The sequence below is a fragment of the Carcharodon carcharias genome, chromosome 8 (assembly GCF_017639515.1).
Source record: "Carcharodon carcharias isolate sCarCar2 chromosome 8, sCarCar2.pri, whole genome shotgun sequence".
Taxonomy (NCBI): Eukaryota; Metazoa; Chordata; class Chondrichthyes; order Lamniformes; family Lamnidae; genus Carcharodon; species Carcharodon carcharias.
Window position 1 is genome coordinate 135,787,759 of NC_054474.1, and position 22,231 is coordinate 135,809,989.

The window sequence follows — 22,231 nt, forward strand, 5'->3', positions numbered from 1 at the left end:
AGAAATGCTTATTATCTGTATTTTTATTACTAGCTAGCTTTCTTTCACACTCTACTTTCTCCCTCCATTTTTTTAGTCATTCTTACTGGTTCTTGAATTCTGACCAATCTTCTGACCCACCACTAATCTTCTTAGATTTGTACAGTGTTTCTTTCAATTTGATATTATTTTTAACTTCCTAATTTAGCCACAGATGATGCATCTTTCTCAAAGAGTCTTTCCTTCTCACGGAGGTAAGTCTTTGCTGACAGTATTAAACATCTCCTTAAAAGTCTGCCACTGCTTCTCTGCTGTCAACCAATTTCCCAGTCCACTTTAGCTAGCTCTACCTTCAGACCATTATAGTTACCTTCATTTAGATTTAAAACACTAGCCTTAGACCTGCACTTCTCCCCTTTAAAATGAACATGAAATTATACCATGTTATGATTGCTGTCACCAAGAGGCTCCTTTACAAAGAGATTGTCAATTAATCCTGTCTCATTGCACATTACTCAGTCCAGAGTAGCCTGCTCCCTGTACTGACATATAACAGTCCTAGAATCAATGTTATATCTCTCGAGAGGTGAGGTGTGAGGTTATGTCGGGGGAGGGAGCGTGAACGGGATAGAATCATACCAGTGGCAACAGGATGAAGCCTTTAAGTGACTATTAGTTGCCTACTTAAGGGCCTTGATTGGCGGTTGGTTACGATGGCTGTTCATGGGCCATCCAGCCATGGATTTAATTGGGCTTGAGGTGGGAAAGCAGCAGGGTCCCAACCTGCCAACTCTGAACTGATTGAATGCCCCCACCTCCCCTCCCCGCCTCCCTCCCCCCCCAAAACCCCACCACCAAACTCACCACTGGGAGTGCACTTAATTCCATCCTCTGTGTCTGATTTAGTTTACAGTACATGTTAGTTTACAGTGGCGGATGTGAATGTTGTTCCTTTCTATCTTCCTAGAAGACATATTAAGCCATTAAAAAAATTTGTAGTATGTTATTGCTCTATTTACTTATCCATTTAATGCTTCATAAGACTGTTTGACAGTTTATAACCTAAACCACGAGCAAATGAACTGTTTATTTTACTGTCCGTTGAAGTTGATGAAACATGAGGGAACATGGTATAACCCAGAAGTTGAAATGTGGTGAATGAAACCTTGCTCCGAATTCCCTAGGTATTGGGCAGATAAAAGCACACTTCAAACCATAAGGAATGAGGGCATGTAATCAGGAATTGTCTGATATACTGAACCTAAATAAATATTTATAGTAAAAGCCCAAAAGTTGAACAATAATTAGAGATTTGCAGCTGTAACATTAATTTGTAAAACTGTTTGTAAATTAACAGAGATTTTAAAGCCTCAGATCAACTTTGGCAGAGGGATTGAACATTTCCATGCATGATTTGGCGCTGGATGCTATTTGAAGCTCCTTCATTGAAAATGATAAATCAATGTACTGATTAACCACCAAATCGTTGGCTGCTGACCCTTCCATTTTTCATGGACTGGGATTAAAGTGTTGATTCAGCAAAGTTGAAGTTCCAGCCAATGTTTGTCTTTGAAATTATTTGACCTTAAGAAAAATATCCTTGTTATGCTTGTGTTTTGTTTCAAGAAGCCTGTGGCTTAATTCCAGTGATCAGATTGATCAGTTGACTGTTAGATACACCAGATTTTTTTTTAAATTAGATGCTTATGTTAATTGTTTATGTCACAGTATGTAAAGCAGTTTGGAGCTTAATTAATTGTCATCTAAATATATTTTTCATTGGTTCAGTCAAGTAAAGATGTTGCAAGTAATCAGATTTAATAATAAATAATTTGGATTTTACAAAAAAAATAATTGGTTCTACTTTCATTTTTTTTTCAGTTGTTGGCTTTAGCTCAGTTGGTAGAACTCTTGCATCTGAGTCAGTAGATTCAAGCTGCACTCCAGAACATGAGCAGTTAATCTAGTGCAGTACTGAAGGAGTACCGCATTGTTGGAGGTGCTCCCTTTCAAAAGAGAAGTTAAGTTAAATCAAGGCCCTATTTTTCCCCCCTTGGGTGAACATAAAAGATCCCATGACATATAAGAACATAAGAAATACGAGCAGGAACATGGCCCTTTGAGCCTGCTCTGCCATTCAACACAATCATGGCTGATCTTGTTTCCTGCCCATTCTCCAAACCCCTTAATTCCCTGAGAGACCAAAAATCTGTCTGTCCCAACCTTAAATATATTCAGTGATGGATCATTCACAGCCTTCTGGCGTAGATAAATCCAAAGATTCACAATCCTTTGAGTGAAGACATTTCTCATCATCTCTGTTCTAAATGATCGGCTTCTTATCCTGAGACTGTGCCTCCGTATTTTAGATTTCTCGACCAGTGGAAACAGTCTCTCAGCATCTGCCTTGTTAAGCCCCTTCATAATTTTGTAGGTTGCAATGAGATATTTCTCATTCTTCTGAACTCCAGATAATATGAGCCCAATTTACCCAGCCTCTCATCACAGGACAACCGCCTCGTCCCAGGGTCCAAGTTCATGAACATTCACTGTACTGTCTCCAATGCAAGTATATCTTTTCTCAAATGTGGAGACCAAAACTGCACATAATACTTCAGATGCGCTCTCAGCAAAACCCTGTACAACTGTAGCAATACTCCTTCATCCTTGTACTCCAATCCCCTTGCAATAAAGGGCAACGTGCCGTTTGCCTTCCTAATTGCTTGTTGCACTTGTATGATTTTTGCACCTTTTTGTGTTCCTTGTATGAGCACACCCAATACTTTTTGAACATCAACACTTACCAGTTTCTCACCTTTTAGAAAATGTTCTGCTGTTTTATTCTTATGATCAAAGTAAATAACTTCATACTTTCCTTTATTATGCTGCATCTGCCATATTGTTGCAAACTCACCTAACCTGTCTATGTCTCTTTGCAAACTGTGTGTGTTCTCCCTACAGCTTACCATTCCACCTAGCTTGGTACCATCAGTAAATGTTGATACATTACACGCTGTCTCTTCATCTAAGTCGTTAATATATATTGTAAATAGCTGAGGCCCAGCACTGATCCTTGTGGCACTCCACTATTCACTGTCTGTCAATTTGAAAAAGTCCCATTTATGCCCACTTTCTGTTTTCTATCCTTAACCAATCCTCTATCCTTGCTAATATATTATCCCCAATTCTATGAGTCCTTGTTTAATCTGTTAACCTTTGGTGTGGCACCTTATTGAAAGCCTTTTGGAAATCCAGATATGCCACATCGACTGGTTCCCCTTTATCTGCCCTACTCATTACTCAAAAAACTCTAATAAACTTGTCAAACAGGATTTCCCTTTAGTAAAACCATGGTGACTTGTTCTAATCACACTATGCTTTTCTAAGTGCATTGTTATGACTACCTTAATAATAGATTCCAGCATTTTCCCAACAGCTGATGTTAGGCTAACTGACCTTTAGTTCACTGTTTTCTCTCCCCCTCCTTTCCAGAAAAACATTGTAACATTTGCCAACTTCCAGTCTCGTGAGGCTGTTCCTGAATCTAAGGAATTTTGGAAAATCATAGCTAGCACATCCACTATCCCTGCAGCTTTCTCTTTTAGAATCATGGGGTGTAGGCCATCAGGTCCTGGGGATTTGTCATATTTTAGTCCCTTAAGTTTCTCCAGTACCTTTTCTCTGCTGATATTAATTTCCCTATTTTGCTCATACTTTTTAGCCCTTATGTTATCGTCTATTTCTGGTATGGAACTTGTACCTTCCACTATGAAGACAGACACAAAATATTTGCTCAATGTGCTCTGCCATTTCCTCATCCCCATGATAATTTATCCTGCCTCTTCTAAGGGACCAACATTTTCTTTAGCTACTCTCTTCCTTTTTATTACTTATAATAAAAACTCTTTCAATCTGTTTTTATATTTCTGGCTAGTTTACTCTCATATTTGATTTTTTTCCTTTTTATCAATTTTTTGGTAGCCCTTTGCTGGTCTCTAAAATACTCCCAATCCTCAGACTTGCTACTGTTTTTTTGCAACATTGTAATCTTCTTCTACTCCAATATTGTCTTTAACTTCATGAATTAGGTATGGATGGGTCTTTCTTGCTGAATTCTGATGAAGACCATTTTGATGAAGAGTTGGGGATTTATCCCTGATGTCCCAGCCACTATTTAACCCTGAAATCAACGCCTCTAAAAAAAAAAATAAACAGATCATCTGGCCATTATTACTTTGATATTTGTGGAAATTTGCTGTGTGTAAATTAGCTGCTACATTTCAATTAGTATCATAGGGCAGAATTTTGCCGTCGGCGAGCAAGGGCCGGGGCCCACTCACCGACACATAAAATGACGCAGGATGATGTCGGGCGGAACCCCCCATGTCACCCGGCCCATTTAAATTTTCAGTAAGGCAGGGGCACAGCAAAATCAGCTGCGGGCGCACCGACCTGTCAATGGCCAGTTGAGACCATTGACAGGATCATTTAACCAATTGAAGGAGCCCTGGTGGCAAATACAGAAAACATGAAACCTCATTCAGCGGTGAGGTGAGGTTTCATGCAGGGTTGTAAAAATTTTAATGAAGTTATTCTGTAAATTATGTACATGTCCCAACTCATGAGGGGGACATGTAAGGGATGTTTTTTTTTTCTATTTTCAATATTTTTCAAATTGCAATTGATCTCCCTGAGGTTGCGCCTAGCCTCAGAGCGATGTGCGCTCCTTTGTGCGCACGCGCGAAAGAGTGCACTCTCGCTTTTGGGGAATCTCACCCGCCCGCAGAGAGAGCGCATAGCGCTTCCTGTCGGACGTCACGCCGAGCGGGCCTTAATTGGCCCGCCCACACAAAATGGCGGCGCGGCCCGCTTCGCTGGCAGGGATCAGCTCCCCACCGGCCGAAGGTTGGGTCGGACCCACCCGCCCGACAGGCAGAAAAGTCTGCCCATAGTGTATATGTATGACATTGGCTGCAAAGAATTTGAGGTTTTGAACAGCTCCATATAAACGTAAGTCTTTTTCAACTAACATCACAAAAACAGAATATCTGGGTATTAATCTTGCTGGTGGTTTTGGGCCTTTGTTGGGATTATTTTTGGATTGCTGACATGAAGAGGGAGCTCAATGCAGCAATGGTTGGAGATGTAAACTGCTGTAAAAATGAGTGGCCACATATTTCACAAGTCTTGTACCTGGGATGAAATTAAAAGCTGAGAGGCTATCATGACATAAATTGTATTTTTTCTTCTGTGGCGAAATAAGTTGACAGTCTTTTAACAACCTTTGAATGCTTTATTCAGTTTTGCATCCATAGGGGTCACTTTACTCCCCCGTATGCTCTGGAACTGAGAATGTTACAAATTCCTCAGGCAAACTAGCAATTGTTCTCATAATTACGTGCCGCTGACAACAATCATTGATAGCAATCACTGCACGCCTGACAATATTGCTCAGTTGTTCTTACAAATAATGTTTTCACCTGTATAATCAACTCACTCAAATGAAAGTGGCAAGTTCCTGGGTGCTCTCAAGAGTGCAATGTGGTATGCAGACAATTGTGAATAGTGTTGAGATCTGTTGTCCAAAATTGTAAAAGTAAAATAATTGCCATGCTGTTCTTCATTCAGCAAGACAATACCATAGACAGGAATTTCCGCTTCCGTTTGTGGCAGGCATCCTAGAGGGTGGGAGCAGAAAATATTGGACGATCGCAAAAATCGGCTTCATGTCATTGTAAAACCAGTTTGCAATCGCCCACTCCACCCACCAGTGGTGGGCTGCGTTTCCTGCTGCTGCACGTCAGAAAGCTAATTTCAATACATTGGAATCTCCTTATAAGCCCTGCTTGCCAGAACACGCTGGGTCCTGAGGTCAAGTTGGGGTGATTGCATGCTGACGTGTTTCACAACGGTACATAAGCGATGCACTTCTGGCAACCTACACTTTGCTCAGGACTTTGAGGCTTGTTTGCCTACCTTGCTTCAGGTAGCACTCATGGTCATCGGTGCCAGGCTTTGCAGGCAGCATCACATCACTTTTGGGGGGCTCACGGGCAGGTCTCTACCTTCCAGACCAGCCATAATGCGGTGGTGGCTTTTCAATGGCTGCAGGTCTAGGGCTTTCTAGGGGAAGGGGGAGAAATGGCCTCAGGTAAGGGAAGAAGCTGCAGGGTGAGGGCTGTACAGGGGATGGCGGGCGTGTGTGGGGCACATGTTGATCTGTGCAAGTGGCTTCAAGATGGTGAGGGTTGAGGAGGCAGTCTCCAGAGGAGATGAAGATATGAGGGTGTGTGAGAGAGAGTGAGCGGTGATGTCCCTTGAGCTGGCAGTAAGTGAGATGCTAGTGAATATGTGATGGCCTTGTGTGTGTGTGAGTTTAGAGTGATGAGATGATTGACTTACCCTGGCAGCAGGCATGAGATCATTCATCCTCTTTCTGCACTGGATGGCCAACCTTTTCTATGCAACGTTGACGCTGACCACCACTGCCACCGTCCCCCAAGCCGGAGTGATGAGATTTCTGGATGTCCTGCGACTAGAGGACATTGTGGCAGGCATTCCAGTGATAGGTTACCAAACTCTTCTTGGCTTTCAGGGCCATGTTTTCACTGGAGCAGTACTGCACTGCAAGCATTGAGAACTGTGTGCGCGGCTACAGTTTAGATATGGCACCCGGATTGCGGAGACGGTGTGGTAACAGCGTGGTAGCCAATTCAGAGGTCACCCACCAGCCATACACCGTGTTTCCTGTGGCTGCATAATTAATGAGATGGGAAGTGGATGATATGGCGCAAAAACCCGCTTGCAGCTGGCGGTAAAAACGTCTTTTCTCACACCTGCCACCACACTTCGTGAAATTCAGGGAAAATTCCGGCTCATGCCTTGAATGGAGTTGGTACATTGGAATTAATACTTTTGGCATCCTCCTGGCAGATGCATATATTTTATTGATTTTGGTATATACATCCTGCAATGTCACAGTTTTAAATCCTATAAACGTAGGGCTCCCCAAAGTGGGTCCCACGCTCAGAGATGAGGATTTTGGGGCTGCGAGCTCCAAGGCAGCAATGGCAGCCATGAAACTTGGACTGAATGCTAAGAGATGCAGGCCCCTTACGATCCTAACATTTTTTTTCCAATGATGATATAGCCTTACGGACCAATCTTTGAAGCCTGACTTCTGCTTCAAAAAAGCCAGTGAAAGGACATAGATGTGTTGGTGGATTGGGCAGACAAGTGGCAGATGAAGTTCAGTGTAGAGAAGTGTGAGGTGATTCATTTTGGCAGGAAGGATATGGTAAGGCAGTATAAAATAAAGGGAAAGACTCTGAAGAGGTGCAGGAACAGAGGCACCTCGGTGTGTATGTACATAAGTCATTGAAGATGGCAGAGCATTTTGAGAGAGCAGTTAATGAGGCATATAGGATCTTAGGCTTTATTAATAGGGGCATTGAATACAAGAGTAAGGAGGGCATGTTGAATTTGTTTGAGACACTAGTTAGGCCTCATCTGAAATACTGTGTCCAGTTCTGGGCACCATACTTAAGCAAGGATATAAAGGCATTGGAGAGAGTACATTGGACATTCAGGAGAATGATTCTAGGGATAAAGAACTGTAGCTCTGAGGATAGACTGGAGAGCTTTGGACTATTTTCCTTGGAGAAAAGAAAGCTGAGAGGAGAATTGATAGACATATTCAAGATCCTGAGAGGTATGGACAAGATAAGTAATGAGAAATTATTACCACTCAAGAGAGCATCAAGAACTAGAGGGCACAGATTCAAAATAATTGGCAAAAGGAGTAACAGTGATGTGAGGAAAAAATTTTTTGCCCAGCAGGTGGTTGGGGTCTGGAACAAACTTGAAAGGGTGGTGTGGGCAGGTTCAATCGAGGTACTCAAAAGGGAATTGGATTACTGCTTGAAAAAATACAATGTGCAGGGTTACAGGAATAAGGCAGGGGAGTGGGACTTGGGAGAATGCTCTTTAAGAGAGTCAGTGCCGACTCGATGGGCTGAATGGCCTCCTTCTGCACTGTAAAGAATGTGATTCTGTGAAAAGATAGGCAATTCCATTCAAAAACCCCAGCAGTTTAGACACCTGCTTGCTCTCACCTCTCTCTCTCCCTGCTCTCACTGCTCCCATCCCCCAACCAGCTGACACTCTGAGGTCACAGCAATTTTCAAGTCTCAAGATGGGGTCACAGTGGGGAAAAATTTGGGAAGCACTGTGTTCAAGAATGAATAAGTACACAGAGGCACATTTCTCTTTTGCTTCCCTCCATGAGAAGGGGACTCACACAAAACTAATTAATGATGTGGATCAAGTGGTAAGTTGTTGACCATTTTTATTTCCCTTCCTTGATCTGTATGTGGATTATTTCCCTTATAAAACACAGGGAATTCCTTTCATACGGGTACATTGAAAGAATAATATGCATATATTCTACACATCCCAATATTTATCCCTCAACCAATATCAGTAAAACAGATTATTTGGCTAATATCTCATCTGCTATGCACAAATTGGTGCAACGTTTCATACATCACAATAGTACTTCAAAAGTATTTCATTGTTTGAAAAGTGCGTTGGGATGTCTTGAGATTGTGAAATGCCCTATAAAAGCAAGACTTTCTTTTCATCTTTTGAAATTGACTGGACCTATGCCCAGTACCTTTATTTAATTTGGGCCATCACTTTTATATTATTGTGAGAACTGCTTGAAGAACCTTAGCCCAAATGTAGGGGAGCACCAAGATTGAAAAGAGTAGGAAAGGCAGCCTGGTAAATCTGGAACTCATGGTTAGGTAAGGCTAGGCTTCTGTACACACTCCATTTCCATTTTTTATGGCTTTAATGTTAGACTGAATACACTTCAGCAGTTCACTCCCAACAAATTATTGGAAATAGATGGAAGCTGGAAAGTTTGGTTATGGATTTTCTGTAACCAAGGCTCTCTACACTCTAATTGGATTGAACACATTAACTTGGGACTGGAAATTGGTTCAGTGATTTTCAGCAATATACCTGTTGCTTAAATCAGTGTAATTATTTTGCAAACTCAGTGTTTAAAAGATCTGTGCGAATCTATAATTTCTCCAAGACGAAGTTTGCACTGGCTTCCTTTTCTTGCACCAGCTTGTTACTCACAAAGCAGCAATGTTATAGTAAAGAAAGATAGAAACATTCACTGCTGACTCTCATAGCACACCTCATATGAACATAGTGTTCACTTAGCGAAACTGCAGTTGGCAGTGATAAATGGGTAACTTGCAGATCTGTACCATGATCAAATTAATCACTGCATAGAAATGATAGCACAAATGGCATTGAAGGCTTATGTTCCCTTTTCTTTAGCTCAGTGAGATTTTTAATATTGCATTGGCCATGCAGCCTTGGTAAATGTATAGATATCAAAAATATTCTATTCTGACTCTCGTTGTATTTCCTTCAGAAGTGTCCCATGTGTGCTTTATTTTTTTGTTATGAATTGTAATATTTGTGCCAAGTGACAGGTCATAAATCAGTGCTTCAAGAGTTCTAGGACGAGGACCATAACTTTTAATCTTTAATATTAAATCAGGTTTAAGGTGTGAATATTTCATGAATCTGAAATCACTGTGAATCTGTCATTACTAGTCCTCTTGAAATTTAGAAGGAGAAATTTGATTTTCCTGAGTCAGATAAGAAAGCAGTAGCTCTTTGATATATGTTGGCTACGTAAGTTACTGTGTTTGGTTTTGTTACAAAGCCTAGCCTTCCTGAAACTGTGTTGTGCCTTAATGTGCGAGAGTTTAAGTGAAGAATTATTTTACACTCTTATTTTTAAATCACACAATCTTTCCAAAGTCTGCTTCTGTTTGAATCCAGCTGAGACAAAAAGATGATGGTTTCCATCTGTTCCTTGTTAAGGGTCACAGGAGAAATGAGCTCTGCCAGCTTCAATTCAGTGTTCAGTAGAGGAGATCCCAAGGTGCAAAATGTCTGTGAATTCAACACTAATTGGCAGCATCACTGCATGAAGCCAATCGGGGAAGAGTTCAGGTGTTTAAATGTCACATTGGTGTAGTGGGGTTGTGCTCTTAGTTCATTTTCAGAGTTACAGTTCATTTTCAAGGCAGTCAGACGCATTCTGGCATTCATCTCCCACAAGCTCATTTCACACTCCAGAGGTCGAACTGAGTTCTAAATGGAACATTATTCGATCAGGAACCAGAAATTTAATTTGGGGCCTGCTAAGACTCAGTTAATTGCTGGCTAAATTCGCTGAGTCACATTCTGAGAGTTGCGATTCATCACTTTACTGACTGCTTATGGAAATACAGGCACAGTTCAATTACTGGAAAAAATTGGGGAGTCAGCATTTTAAAACAATTAAAGCTCACAAATAGTTCTACTTACAGGAGAACATAAGTATTTTCTTGACACTGTTTGATTATTCAGTCTAAGTTGCCCAACAAAAAGAAAATTGTTCAGTTACTAGTGCTTTTAGTCATTTGTTACATTAAAAGTTTTAATATGTGTAATTTTGCTGTGTCACTCTTTCAGCTGGTAACTAGAATTTCAAATCTTTTTTTGAACGTTATCAATCACTTCAGAGATTGTAACACCACGGAGAAAAGACAGGGTGAAAGACTTGAATTGTTTTGGCAGAGAGCAGGCAGAGGCACGATGGGCCAAATGGCCTCCTCCTGTGCTGTAGCCATGATATGATTCTATTCTGTGAATTGAATGGAAAGAGTATTCCTCTTGTAATAAGATGCAGTTGAAAAAGTCATATAGAATTGCATTAGTCTGGCAAAAAAATAAATGCAAGACAGTATGTCATTAAAGAGGTTACATGGAAAATGCATGCGTGATGTTGAAGCTAAATGTGAATGAAATTCAGAGCTGAGTTTTGAATGATATCTACTGGTAGAGATTGAATCAAATTGGTTTGAAGTGATGCTGATGTTTTGAACTGAAGGCCATGTGGATTGCAGGATTTTTCTTGCTGGTGGGTGGAACAGCATGTGAAGATGTCAACACCTTAGTTTTTTGAATCTCAGTTAAATTTTTGTTTTTTTTTTTCAGGTGAATGTGGCTGTCATGATGGTTATTCTCCAGATCCAATCCACAAACATCTTTGTGTGAGAAGTGACTGGGGACAAAATGAAGGGTTAGTTCGGTAAATAAAGATCAACGTGTATATGATGTATGTTACATAGATAGTAAGGGAGCATGCCCTGTTTGTTACAAATTCTACATTTAAAAAAATCAAGTTCTATGCTGTAATTCCTGGCATTGTAAATGTCAGGAACTGATGGAACAAACCCTTTATGTGGCTGTTTCTACCCTGTTGTTTGCTACAGTTGGATCATTGAAGTTTGGATCATCACTCTCCCATTTGTAGATTTGAAATCTGCTCCCAATCTCCTGCAGGCTTCTTTGATACAGAAACCAATGACAAATTACATGGAATTTTACAACACAGAAATAGGTCATTCATTACTACTGGTCTGTGCTGATAGTTATGGTCTTTTCAAGGCTCCTTCCATCTTACTTTGTCTCAATCTATCAACATATTCTATTCCTTGCTTTTTCATGCAATTATTTAGCTTCCCTTTAAATGTACACATGCTATTCACCTCAACCACTCCTAATGGCAACAGGGTCTACATTCTCACTACTCATTGGGTAAAGTAGTTTTTCCTGCATTCCTTTTTGGATTTAATAGTGACTATATTTTTGTAAAATCTCTAGTTATGCACTCCTCACAAGTGGAAACATCCTGACTTCTACTTTATGTTTGACTTTTCAAACCCTTCATAATTTTGAAGGCCTCTTAGAGGTGACCTCTTAGCCTTGTCTTTTCTAGAGAACAAGAGCCCAACCTGTTCCATCTATGCTAATAGTTGTACTATTTTGTACCATCTTTGTAAAAGATTTTGTAATTTCTCATTGGATCCTAATAGGATGAGTAATAGGGATGCACCAGCTGTGTTGAGACCTGGCTCCAAGAACCAATGGACTCTTGCACTAACAGTAGGGAATTGCCCCCACCCCAACTGACTGCATCCCAACTACAACTTTTCCTCCACCATTCTTCAATTTGAACGCTTTCTTCCAACCAAGAGAGAAAAATGTTTCTTTAAAACTGACTCCTAATCTGTTTTGTTTGTCTGCATCTCTTTTCTCTGGGGATCCAATCAGCACCCGATAACTCCATTCAGCTTGGAGCAAGATGATAGTTTTCTAGTGTGATGTCGGTGCTTCTCTCACTAGCTGGACACTTAAGTTATTGTCACTTGCTCCTGCCTCTTGACAAGAAAACAGTTTTGCTTTTCTGATGTTCTCCATTGAAGCTTGGGATCACAAATTGACTAACTCTGCCCTCAACTACAGAAAGTGAGCTCATGTAATGAGGTGCAAGATTCTTAGCCATGTGCTTGCAACCTGAAGCATTGCGTCACACCATAAAACATATACATAGATAAAAGGTAAATATCAGGTCTATCAGGGGACCACAGGGGAGAACTGTAAAGAATAAATGTTGTCTTCTCTTTTTATTTGTATTTTCAGCAGTTTACATTTGGATAGATATTTTATGAAGTAATTTCCATTTTTTTTAAACTCTGAAACTGGGAACGACATGGCCCATTGAGTATCCTTGTTCAATGTAGGGCCATTACCCCATCTGTGCACTCAATTATTTTAATGGGTTTATGTGAAAGTGTAAGCAAGAAACATTTAATATGTTTAGAAATATTTGTGAAATTCTGTTGCCTGGCATAGACTAGGTTGCCTGCTAGGATCCAAACTAAAACGAGCGTGTTAGTTATATTCCCATGTGCTCACTAATCACTGCAGAGCCAAAGGTCACAGGTTTGAATTTTGTTCTTTGCCATTTTAGCTGATAGTCAGTTAGACCAGCAGCCAAGGAGGGGAAAAATTAGCCAAGCTTCCTGCTGACTATGAGGATGTGAGTATATGCAGGCAGATATTGATGTCAGATGAAAAGAAAATGGGCTGACTGTGACCCGCTCTGTTGTCAAATAGCCTACAGATACTCTGGGGAGGGGGAGTTGGGTGGTGGTATAATTCTAACCCCCCATAAACAGATGGGTGGGAATTGGGTCAAATGTAAAAAAAAATTGTCTCAAACCCAACCCCAATCTGCCTGCAACACAGCCACTTCCCGGTTTAATTGAGGTGGGATAGAGGACAGGCAATCAACCTGCTCCCAGGAGATGGGTGTCCACATATTTTAAAGCTGGGACCCTGACATGTGACAGATTTAATTGTGGCTTGCCAGTTTTCCCAGGCTTCAGGAAACCCAAGGGAGTTTTGGGGAGAAGTTAAGTGCCTTTACAGCACTGCTTGTGGGCTAGGAGTAGAAGAGTGCTTCCCCCATCCCAGGTCACCCCATGCTTGCTTGAGATTAGAACCCTTCCATCAGGCATCCAGAGACCATGTCCCTCCTATCCCTTAATCATATTCCCTCCCTGCTCCAACCACACTATGCTCCCTCTAGCAGCTGCAGGCCCCTTACCAGCAACTGTGGCCTACTCCGGAGTGCTGCCTATCCTGGCGCACCGCGCCCCCCCCCCACCCACCCAACCCCATCCCATCCCCAACTTGAAGCCAAGCCTGTCGGTCCAGTCAGGCTGATTTCATTTGTGGATCATGTATGCTGTGGAGTTAAAACTTGGCAGAGTGTGGGCCCAACCAAAATTCTATCCTATCACTCAATATCCGAACCATAAATGTGAGTTTTGCTGTTTGTCTTGTTAGTATGTGATAATTAGCCCAGTGACTACATTTGGAATAATCAAACCTCCCTTCCTGTTCAGTTATTTCCTAACCGGTATTTAATTGTTACTGCTGTTTTTTGCAGACCATGGCCATATACAACACTGGAAAGAGGCTATGACCTTGTGACAGGGGACCAGGCACCAGAAAAGATATTTAGGTAAAAAAGTGAATTTCTTTCAACAACTTTCTCTTTTTCTGTTGCAGTAACTTATTAATGAGGAGGGATTGTGTTATTAGTCAACTCTTATGGTACAGCTCACCTAAACCAAAATGCACCACTTTTAAGTTATATATCTTAGGCTCAATGTGAATACGATTATCTCTTCAAAGGGATTGATGGACAGGTATGTGGACTTTTTTTATTTCTGGGCCATGGCCTCATACCCAGCCATAACTGATTGGATGAAACTCTTCCCCCTTTATACATGTTCTTAGTGAACTAAGTTTCATATTTATAACGAAGCCGGAATATCACTAAGTCGGAATTACACTTTGGGAAAACATGTTAAGAATTGCAGTGGAATAGTTTACACTGGTGCAGAGTTTGGGATTAAAGCATATTGCTAGAGCAGAATAGAGGAATCTTTATTTTGCATTTAACCTGTGCCGTTCCTATCCCAAAAGTCTGTTTCTGGCCACTACCACAAAAATGACAAACATTTTCATTGATCATCAATGACATCCCTCCTACAAGCTTTTGAGTACAGAATATATGTTCATTCATGGAGGGAAATGAAAGACAAACATTTTGTAACTGATAATCCATTGTTTTGAGTCATTAATTTTACAAACAACTTAAAGGATTTCCTATGACTTTGCTTACAGCAAACTGGGGGTGGAATCGTCCCAGATTTGCACTAAGTGCGGTAGCAGGCGGGTAAAATGGCTTTTTACTCACCAGCCGCAATGGCGGGTTTTCATGCCGTATCGTCCCAAATCCGCCACATTATTTACGCACTCCTGGGAAACACGCTGTTTCCGTGATGAGCAGGCTCTCGTTTGCCCACCCGCCATCACCCCACCACTGTGTCACGCCCAGCGCCATATTTAAAGTCCAGCCGCAAGCACACCCCCCAGTCCTTCAAGACAACCACTGCTGCATAGAAGACATGGCCCTGAAAATGAAAAAGACTTCAGAAGTCCCAGGTACAGCACCGCATCCCTTGAGCAGCTTTTTGATGCTGTGGCGGCCCACAAGGATGTCCTCTACCCTCGCTCTGGCCACAGGATGGGCAGCAACTCGCTAACCCAGCTTGGGAGGCGGTGGCAGCGATGGTCAGCACCAACGTCCTTCAAAAGAGATCAGCCACCCAGTGCTGCAAGAAGATGAATGATCTCCTTCGTTCCACCACTCTTCTCATCACTCTCAACTCACACTCACAAACTCATCACACATCCATGTGGCCTCATTCACTGCCGGTTCAAGGGACATCACCATTCACTCTCTAACAGACACCTTCATTATCCTCATCCCATCCATGGGACCACTCACCGCCCACACAGGCCAGACACACTTATCGTCTGGCCTGGCAGACATCCTACTTACACTGTCTCTCCATCTCTATTTATGTAGGCCAGCTGGCACAAAACCAGGGAGAGATCACAGACCATTGGAGGAATGCCTAAGATCAAGGCCCTCACCGACTTTGAAAACAGAGTCATCTAGCTGGCTAGCGACACTCTGGACCAGTCCTGTGCTGACAGTGAGGTCGGTGCTGCTCTACCAAGTGAGGGTCCAGCAGTACAATGCCCATCAGATAACCATGCTGTGAGTGATGTGTCCTCTTTCACAGGTCACTGCCATGCACTAATTATCTCCCTTTGCTTCTGCAGGCACATCTGGGAAGCTGTCAAGAGAGTCCATGACCCAGGGCCTCCAATCAAGCCCTGAAGACACCTCAAAAGAGGAATCATCCTCCTTGGAGTCCCATCACAACGGTCACCCATACCCTCCACCAGCGCAGAGACACACACCTCAATGGGACCTAGCTTTAGAATAGCCTCAGGATCACAATTTGGTGCGCACTTCACACTGTCTGTTCCACAGTAGGCGGCGGCAGGGACTTCCCAGGTGTCCGGCACTCAGAGGACTGCTGGAGGCCAGAACTTTGCTGAGTCCGAGTCAGATGACGAACCTCTGGACTTGGTCATGTCACAGTTGCTGGGGCTGCAAAGGCAAGCTGGGGAACATCAGGAAGGGATATCCGCTGTACTCCTAAGATTGCAAGGCACAATGGAGGAGTCTGTCCATCTTCAGGCTGAGGTGATAGCGCTGGCATGCCAACGCACCAAGGTCAACACTGGTAGGATGGCAGCCACCATGGAGACCTTGGTCCAAGACGTCGCTCCTGCACTGCTGTGCAGGTTGAACTCCATCGCTGATGCCATAGTTGGCCTCCATCAGTGTGTATGCAAGAGGGGTGCAGGGCAGGTTGATCTCACTCCAGTCACCACTTATCCTGAAGGAGTCAGCCTGGGGTCCTTGGCCACCCATAGGTAGAAGGATCAGCGGGTGCACACTCCAGGCCCATCCACCCAGGTGATTCCGAGAGTACCCAGCCCATCCAAATCCCATCTTCCTGTGACCTCAGCAGCTCTCGCTCCACAGGCCAAGGAGGGTGCCACTGCCGCACAGCAGGACCCCGAAAGCAGGCTGGCCCTCCAAGTCCTGGACCTCCAGAGAACACCTGTCAAGATCATCACAGATAGGGTGTTGCAGTCAGCAGGCTGCCTCCATTGCTGCTGTGGATGTCTGGGGAGCTCCAGGATGTAGTGGCAGGGATAGGAAAGTTAAGAAGAATTTGTTTCACAGCCTGGGCATGGGCATTAATCACTTGCACATAAGCTTCACTATTGTCAATAAACTCCCAAGAGTGTCTCCCCACCTATGGCTCTTTGTTCTGATGAACAATGTTCTTGTCACTCAGGTGTGAAGCCTTTCTGCAGAAGATAAAGGCAGGTGTTTCAGTCCAGGGCCCCTTCCCTGTGCTCAGACCAAAATAATGGTCTGGCCTCACGCTCCCCGGAGACATTACTGATGCCTGCATCTCGGTGGTGCTTGTCATTGCTGCCAGAATGTAGTAGGCCATCATTCTCTCTGTGTGCTCTCAGCAGCTTTAAGGTGGGGCTGGCCCCCATCTCTTCAGCATCTGCGACCAATGATGCTGTGCTCCTGAAGGGCTCAGGTGCTGAAGGCGGACAAAGGAGTAGATGCTTCTAAAGTTTCATGACTGCGTCTCTATGATATGACCCTGATCACAGAGTGCAAGTGAGCTGCTCTCAGCCAGGCAGGAGTCAGACATTCTAAGAAGCCATGTGAAGGTTTGTGGAATGTCTCCACTGCATGTCATCATCATCCTCCTACGATCGAGTGACTATGAGGGTCTCCACTGCGTCTCCATGACAGGAGCATTCTCACAGAGGGTATTGGTGCTGCCATATGCCAGACTGGAGTCAATTATTCACAAATGCAGTGTGAGGATCTTTGGGGTCACCTGACTGCATGTCGTCATCATCCTCCACAAACCTAGCAGTTATGAGAGCCTCCTGAGCGTGCATGCCTCATCTAGCCAGTGTGAGAGCCTCATCCTCATCATTGTCACCTCCAAGGACCTCCTCATCCTCATCCCTGTCAGCATCCTTCTCAATGGAGGAGATGTGCAGCTCCTCCATCTCCTCCTCAGCTACCTTGTCCCCCGTTGTAGCGCCAGGTTGTAAAGGGCGCAGCAGATGACGATGCGTGACACCCTCTGTGGATTGTATTGCAGGGCTCCGCCAGACCAGTCCAGGCACCAAAACCTCATCTTCAGCATCCTGATGGTCTGCTCCACCAAGTTGCAAGCTGCAGCATGAGCCTCATTATACCGTCTCTCTGCTTAGTCTGAGACTGCTGCATGGGTGTCATCAGCACGGCATCTGCAAGTAGCCCTTGTCCCTGAGGAGCCATCCCTGTAGCTTCTGTGGAACCTGGAAGACCCCAGGGATCTGTAACGGACTGAGGATGTAGGCATTGTGCACATTCCCTGGGGTGTTTCTGCTGGTCACACACTAGCTGCACATTCAGCAAATGGAACCCCTTGCGGTTGATGTAGTTCACTGTGTGCAGCGACGGAGATCTGAGCACCACATGAATGCAGTCAATCGCATCTTGAACCTGTGGGAATCCCGAGATTTGGGCGAACCCAATCGCTCTTGCATCCTGGCTGTCCTGGTCCCGGGTGAAATGCACAAAGTTGTGTGCCCTCGTGAAGATGGCATCCGTGACCTCATGGATGCATTTGTGGGTGGAGCCTTGAATGATCCCACAGAGTCATCTTTGAAGCCCTGAAATGAGCCACTGGCATTGAAATTGAGCACTGCAGTCACTTTCACGGCCACTGGCATTGGATGCCCTCCATGTCCTATGGCACTTAATCCTGCAGTAGCTGGCAGATGTGACTGACCAGTTCCCCAGACATGTGCAGTCTTCGGCGACACTGGTTCTCGGTCATCTGCAGTAATGACAGGTGGCGTTTATAGACCCTGGGTGTCACCAGGCACTGACCAGCAATGGCTCGCTGTGGCTCTTGGGCGGCGTGTGCGGGAGCCCCAGCCGACTCTTCTTCCTGAGGGTGCTGCTTCTGCCTCTGCACAGCCAGGAGCCTCAGTCGCTCTCTCCTCTGTCGTCTTCAGGCTCTGTAGAACATCAGGTATACAGCTAGTTCACCAGGCTTCATGAATCTGATGTACTCCTCCTGCAGGATGAAAGGGAGAGACACCTGGTCAGCATGGGTGTACTAAGACCCTGTCCTGATTAAGTGTGACGGCCCCTTAACGCTTCCCGGAAAGTGCTGGCCACCACTTGGATGGCCCGAGATTAGTGCGCTGCATGGCTGCCCTGTTAGCTTGAACCATTGGGGAGACTGATTCAAACCAGGATGCTGACATTGCAAGTGGCTGTGTGCACCTCCAGCAGTGACCTCTCCATGGCCAGCTTTAGTGAGGAGATTGTACAATATGTGCAGTCATCCAACTGTTCTGCAGTCCACTAAAATCTCATGACTTTGCAACCTGTGCCAAGGGTGAAAAGCTTTGTAGCACTTGGTGGCACTTTGCTGCCTCTGCATTGCTTGAGTGAGCAGATAAGTTAGAAGCCCGACCCAAATCATATCAATGTGGCTGTGCCTGAACGGTCTCAGTTGCAGAGTAATGGTTACTTTACATAGGTTTCCCTAATGCGTGGCCATTTCACTCGCCCACCCGACCCCCTGCCCCAAATGCTTGTGCGCTGTATTGAACGGCGGGGCTGCCCTTGCCCCTCCCCACATCCTGGCCATCAATCGCTTCAAAGGCAGGGTTGCTTATGTCATCTCCCCCCCCCACACACACACACACACCCCCACACATACCCCCTGGCCACCAGTCGTTTCAATGGCAGGGCTGCTCGTAACCCCGACCCCCCAATGCCCCCGAAGCTTGAAGTCCAACAGGCCACCCTGGCGAGTGCTGCACAAACGTTACTGTGCACTCACCTCTGAGTTCTCCTCAAAGTGCAGGCCGCCCAGTGCACGCCTTTTATGTGCTGTTGTGAAACACGTCGGCGTGCTTTCCCGCCAGTGTGGACAGACCATCCAGCAGTGGGGGGGGCGGGGTGACAATTCCAGCAGGCTGGCCTGATAATGATATGCCGATATATCACAATGAGGTTCCTGAAGTCCGATGACACGAAAGACAGCCCGCCAATCGCAAATTGGCTTACCGCCGTTGTAAAACTGATTGTGCCATATTGTCCGCTCACACCCTCAATCACGCCCGATGCCGGTGAGCACGGAAAACTCCGCCCTAGTGTTTTACTGTCTAAAGCACAATGCGTTGTTCCATTGACAATGTTTACCTGTGTTGAGGTTTAAACTGTGCTAATCTTAGTTTATCACTTTAAGTTTAATTACTGTCAATAAACACATCTTGAGGTGAATTGATTTTAGTAAGTCTTTAGAATGAGAAGTGGTGGTAAATAATTATGACTTAAATGCTTTTTTAAAATGTTTCTGATAGTTTGGAAGCATGATGTCTTATATTCAGGCAAGAGGTTGGCCAGGCTAATCTAACCTGTTTTTCTGGGCCTTAAAGCAACTAGAGGCCATCTTAAACATATGCCCAGTTATCCACAAGCCACCACACCCCCCCCCCCAACCAACAATCACACCAGTGCCCATCCAACCACTCTGAGTTCATCAGCAGACAAGTACTAAGCACAGCCTAAGAGTATAAGATAGAAAATGAAGCATGTTTGTTGCTGCTACATGACGTCTTGGACTGCTGTGCAGGCTGCAACTCCAAAGATGTTGCTTTCTTCCATGTGCACAGGGACAGTCTGAAAGTCTGGACTTGGAAAAAGCCAGTCACTTGGAGATCAGATGAGTTTTCAAATTGAGCTATTACTGTCAGTTACCATCAGCCTTGTTCCAAGTCCCGATCTTTTTCTGGTTTTAGACTTGACAGAATGTTCAACATCTCTGAGTTTCAGAATGGTAATTTTTGTGGTAAATGGAGGGAGAATCAAATAAACTAAAGTTAGCCATTAGGTTGAGAGATTCAGAAATAGTGATGTGAAACCAAATTTCAGATCAGTCCTATATACCTTAACCTGAACTTGGCCAACATAATAACACTATGATGGTACTGTTTTGTAGAATTCAGCCCATTTAAGTTCTGAGTGCTGGCTGCTCCTCTGACCGATTATTAAACATGGATTTCACTGTGTTGTGTTAATGACTCAAAATTCACTGCCTGTTTCTGTATCTCCCCCATCACCTGCTTTCTACTTGTTTGCCAATTAATGAACAAATTAGTACACAAGGCAAAACAGATGGTGTTCACCTCTTGCAGTATGAAGAGCAGTAAATGCAGCCATGCAGTCATTCACAATGGACCAGATAACTCTTCGACCATGTCATATCTGCACCAGGACAAAAGGGAATTTTAGGTTACATGGTGGTTGGAATTCAAATGTTTTAAATACTTCCAGCTGCTTTATTGGCAGGAGTTGAACTCTAGCATGGTGTGATTGGATATATGTGAGTATGAGGCCATGCAATAGCAGAAACTTAAATGAAACACTTACTGCAAACCACTTTAATGAACAAAGCCTGTTTGCTTGTTTAACGGACATTTAATTCACTTTTAGTAGCATGGTGGATCCTTTATACTACTATTCACAATAAGACAGAGGGTACGGTACTTTTTAGAGATGGGAGCATTTTAACATATAACTCATTATTTAGCTGATGAAATGTGTCACCTGTCATGCTTTGTGATTGTTGCATGGTCCAAGCGACATAAATAAGCACAGCTTTAGATAATTGGAGGCTAATTTTGTATTGGTGGCAGCAAGAAATAACTAGATTTTTTTGAATAGTTAATTATACTTACTTTCTTTTCCTCAAAAATAATAAAGCATGACAGATTAGACAGAAGTTGCACATTGACAGGCCATGGAGAAGTCATCGCGTGCTAAGGAGCTGAAATGTTGAATTTCATGGAGGAGTTGAAGAGTGTGAACAAAGATGTCCTACGTTCTGTACCTCTGGGCTGCCAGCTGCAGCCCATCAATACTGTAATTCAGCTGGGGTCAGCTGTGTGCGTTGTTAATTCTTAGGATATGAGCATGACTAGAAAGGTCAGCATTTATTGCCCATCTCTAGTTACCCTCAAGTTAACACTCGATCAGAATTAGGCATTAAAATTGTCTTTCCACATGTTGCCAGGTGATGACTGGTTACACTTTCCAACCGGACAGTTGCAAATTCAAAGTATTTTTTATTCCTTTACATGATGTGGGCATCACTGGCCTGGCTGGAATTTATTGCCCATTCCTAACTGCCCTTGAGAAGGTGGTGGTGAGCTGCCTCCTTGAACCCCTGCAGCCCATGTGGTGTAGGTACACCGACAATGCTGTGAGTAAAAGCAGAATACAGCTGTTTAAAAATCATCAGATCTATGATAAGAGTTATGCATGGAAAATTCCTCAAACTATTTCCCTATAAACTCTGACTCATCTTCACATGAAAGGGACTAACTATTCTGGAAACGTAAGCTTTCAAAAGGTGGCTATTACCTTTCCAAGTGTATTAAAATTTGAAAATGAAGTAATGTAATACTTCAAAAGAAGTTCAACGCTTATTTGATGTATTTCTGGATTAAAAAGAAAAATCTTTGAATGTCATATGCCATCTGTCAGTGCTTTTGGTTTATGATGAAAGTCTCGAAAGATCAGATGAAATTAAATTTGGGTTCTTCAAAGAGGAATAATATATTAATGTGACTTTAGTGTTTATTTTCTTGACTGTATTCCTTCTTTCATTAAGAATTGTTGTTGATTGGTTTGAATTTATATGAACAGAATTCCGATTTTTTGATAGGAATACATCTTTTAAAACTTTTTAATGCAGACTCTCTTTCACCACAAGAATTAAGCCCA

The 22,231-nt window shown here is 43.5% G+C and overlaps 1 protein-coding gene across 3 annotated transcripts in view; it reads left to right on the forward strand.

The window, feature by feature from the left end:
- Positions 1-22,231, forward strand: part of LOC121280872 (astrotactin-2-like) — a 1,734,361-nt gene that overhangs the window by 805,128 nt on the left and 907,002 nt on the right. For 2 of the 3 annotated variants that reach the window (XM_041193192.1, XM_041193194.1), the window contains 2 exons: positions 11,053-11,146; positions 13,856-13,930. In XM_041193192.1, coding sequence (XP_041049126.1) covers positions 11,053-11,146; positions 13,856-13,930 — 169 coding nt within the window. The remainder of the gene's footprint in view (positions 1-11,052; positions 11,147-13,855; positions 13,931-22,231) is intronic. The other variant, XM_041193193.1, reaches the window with a different exon arrangement.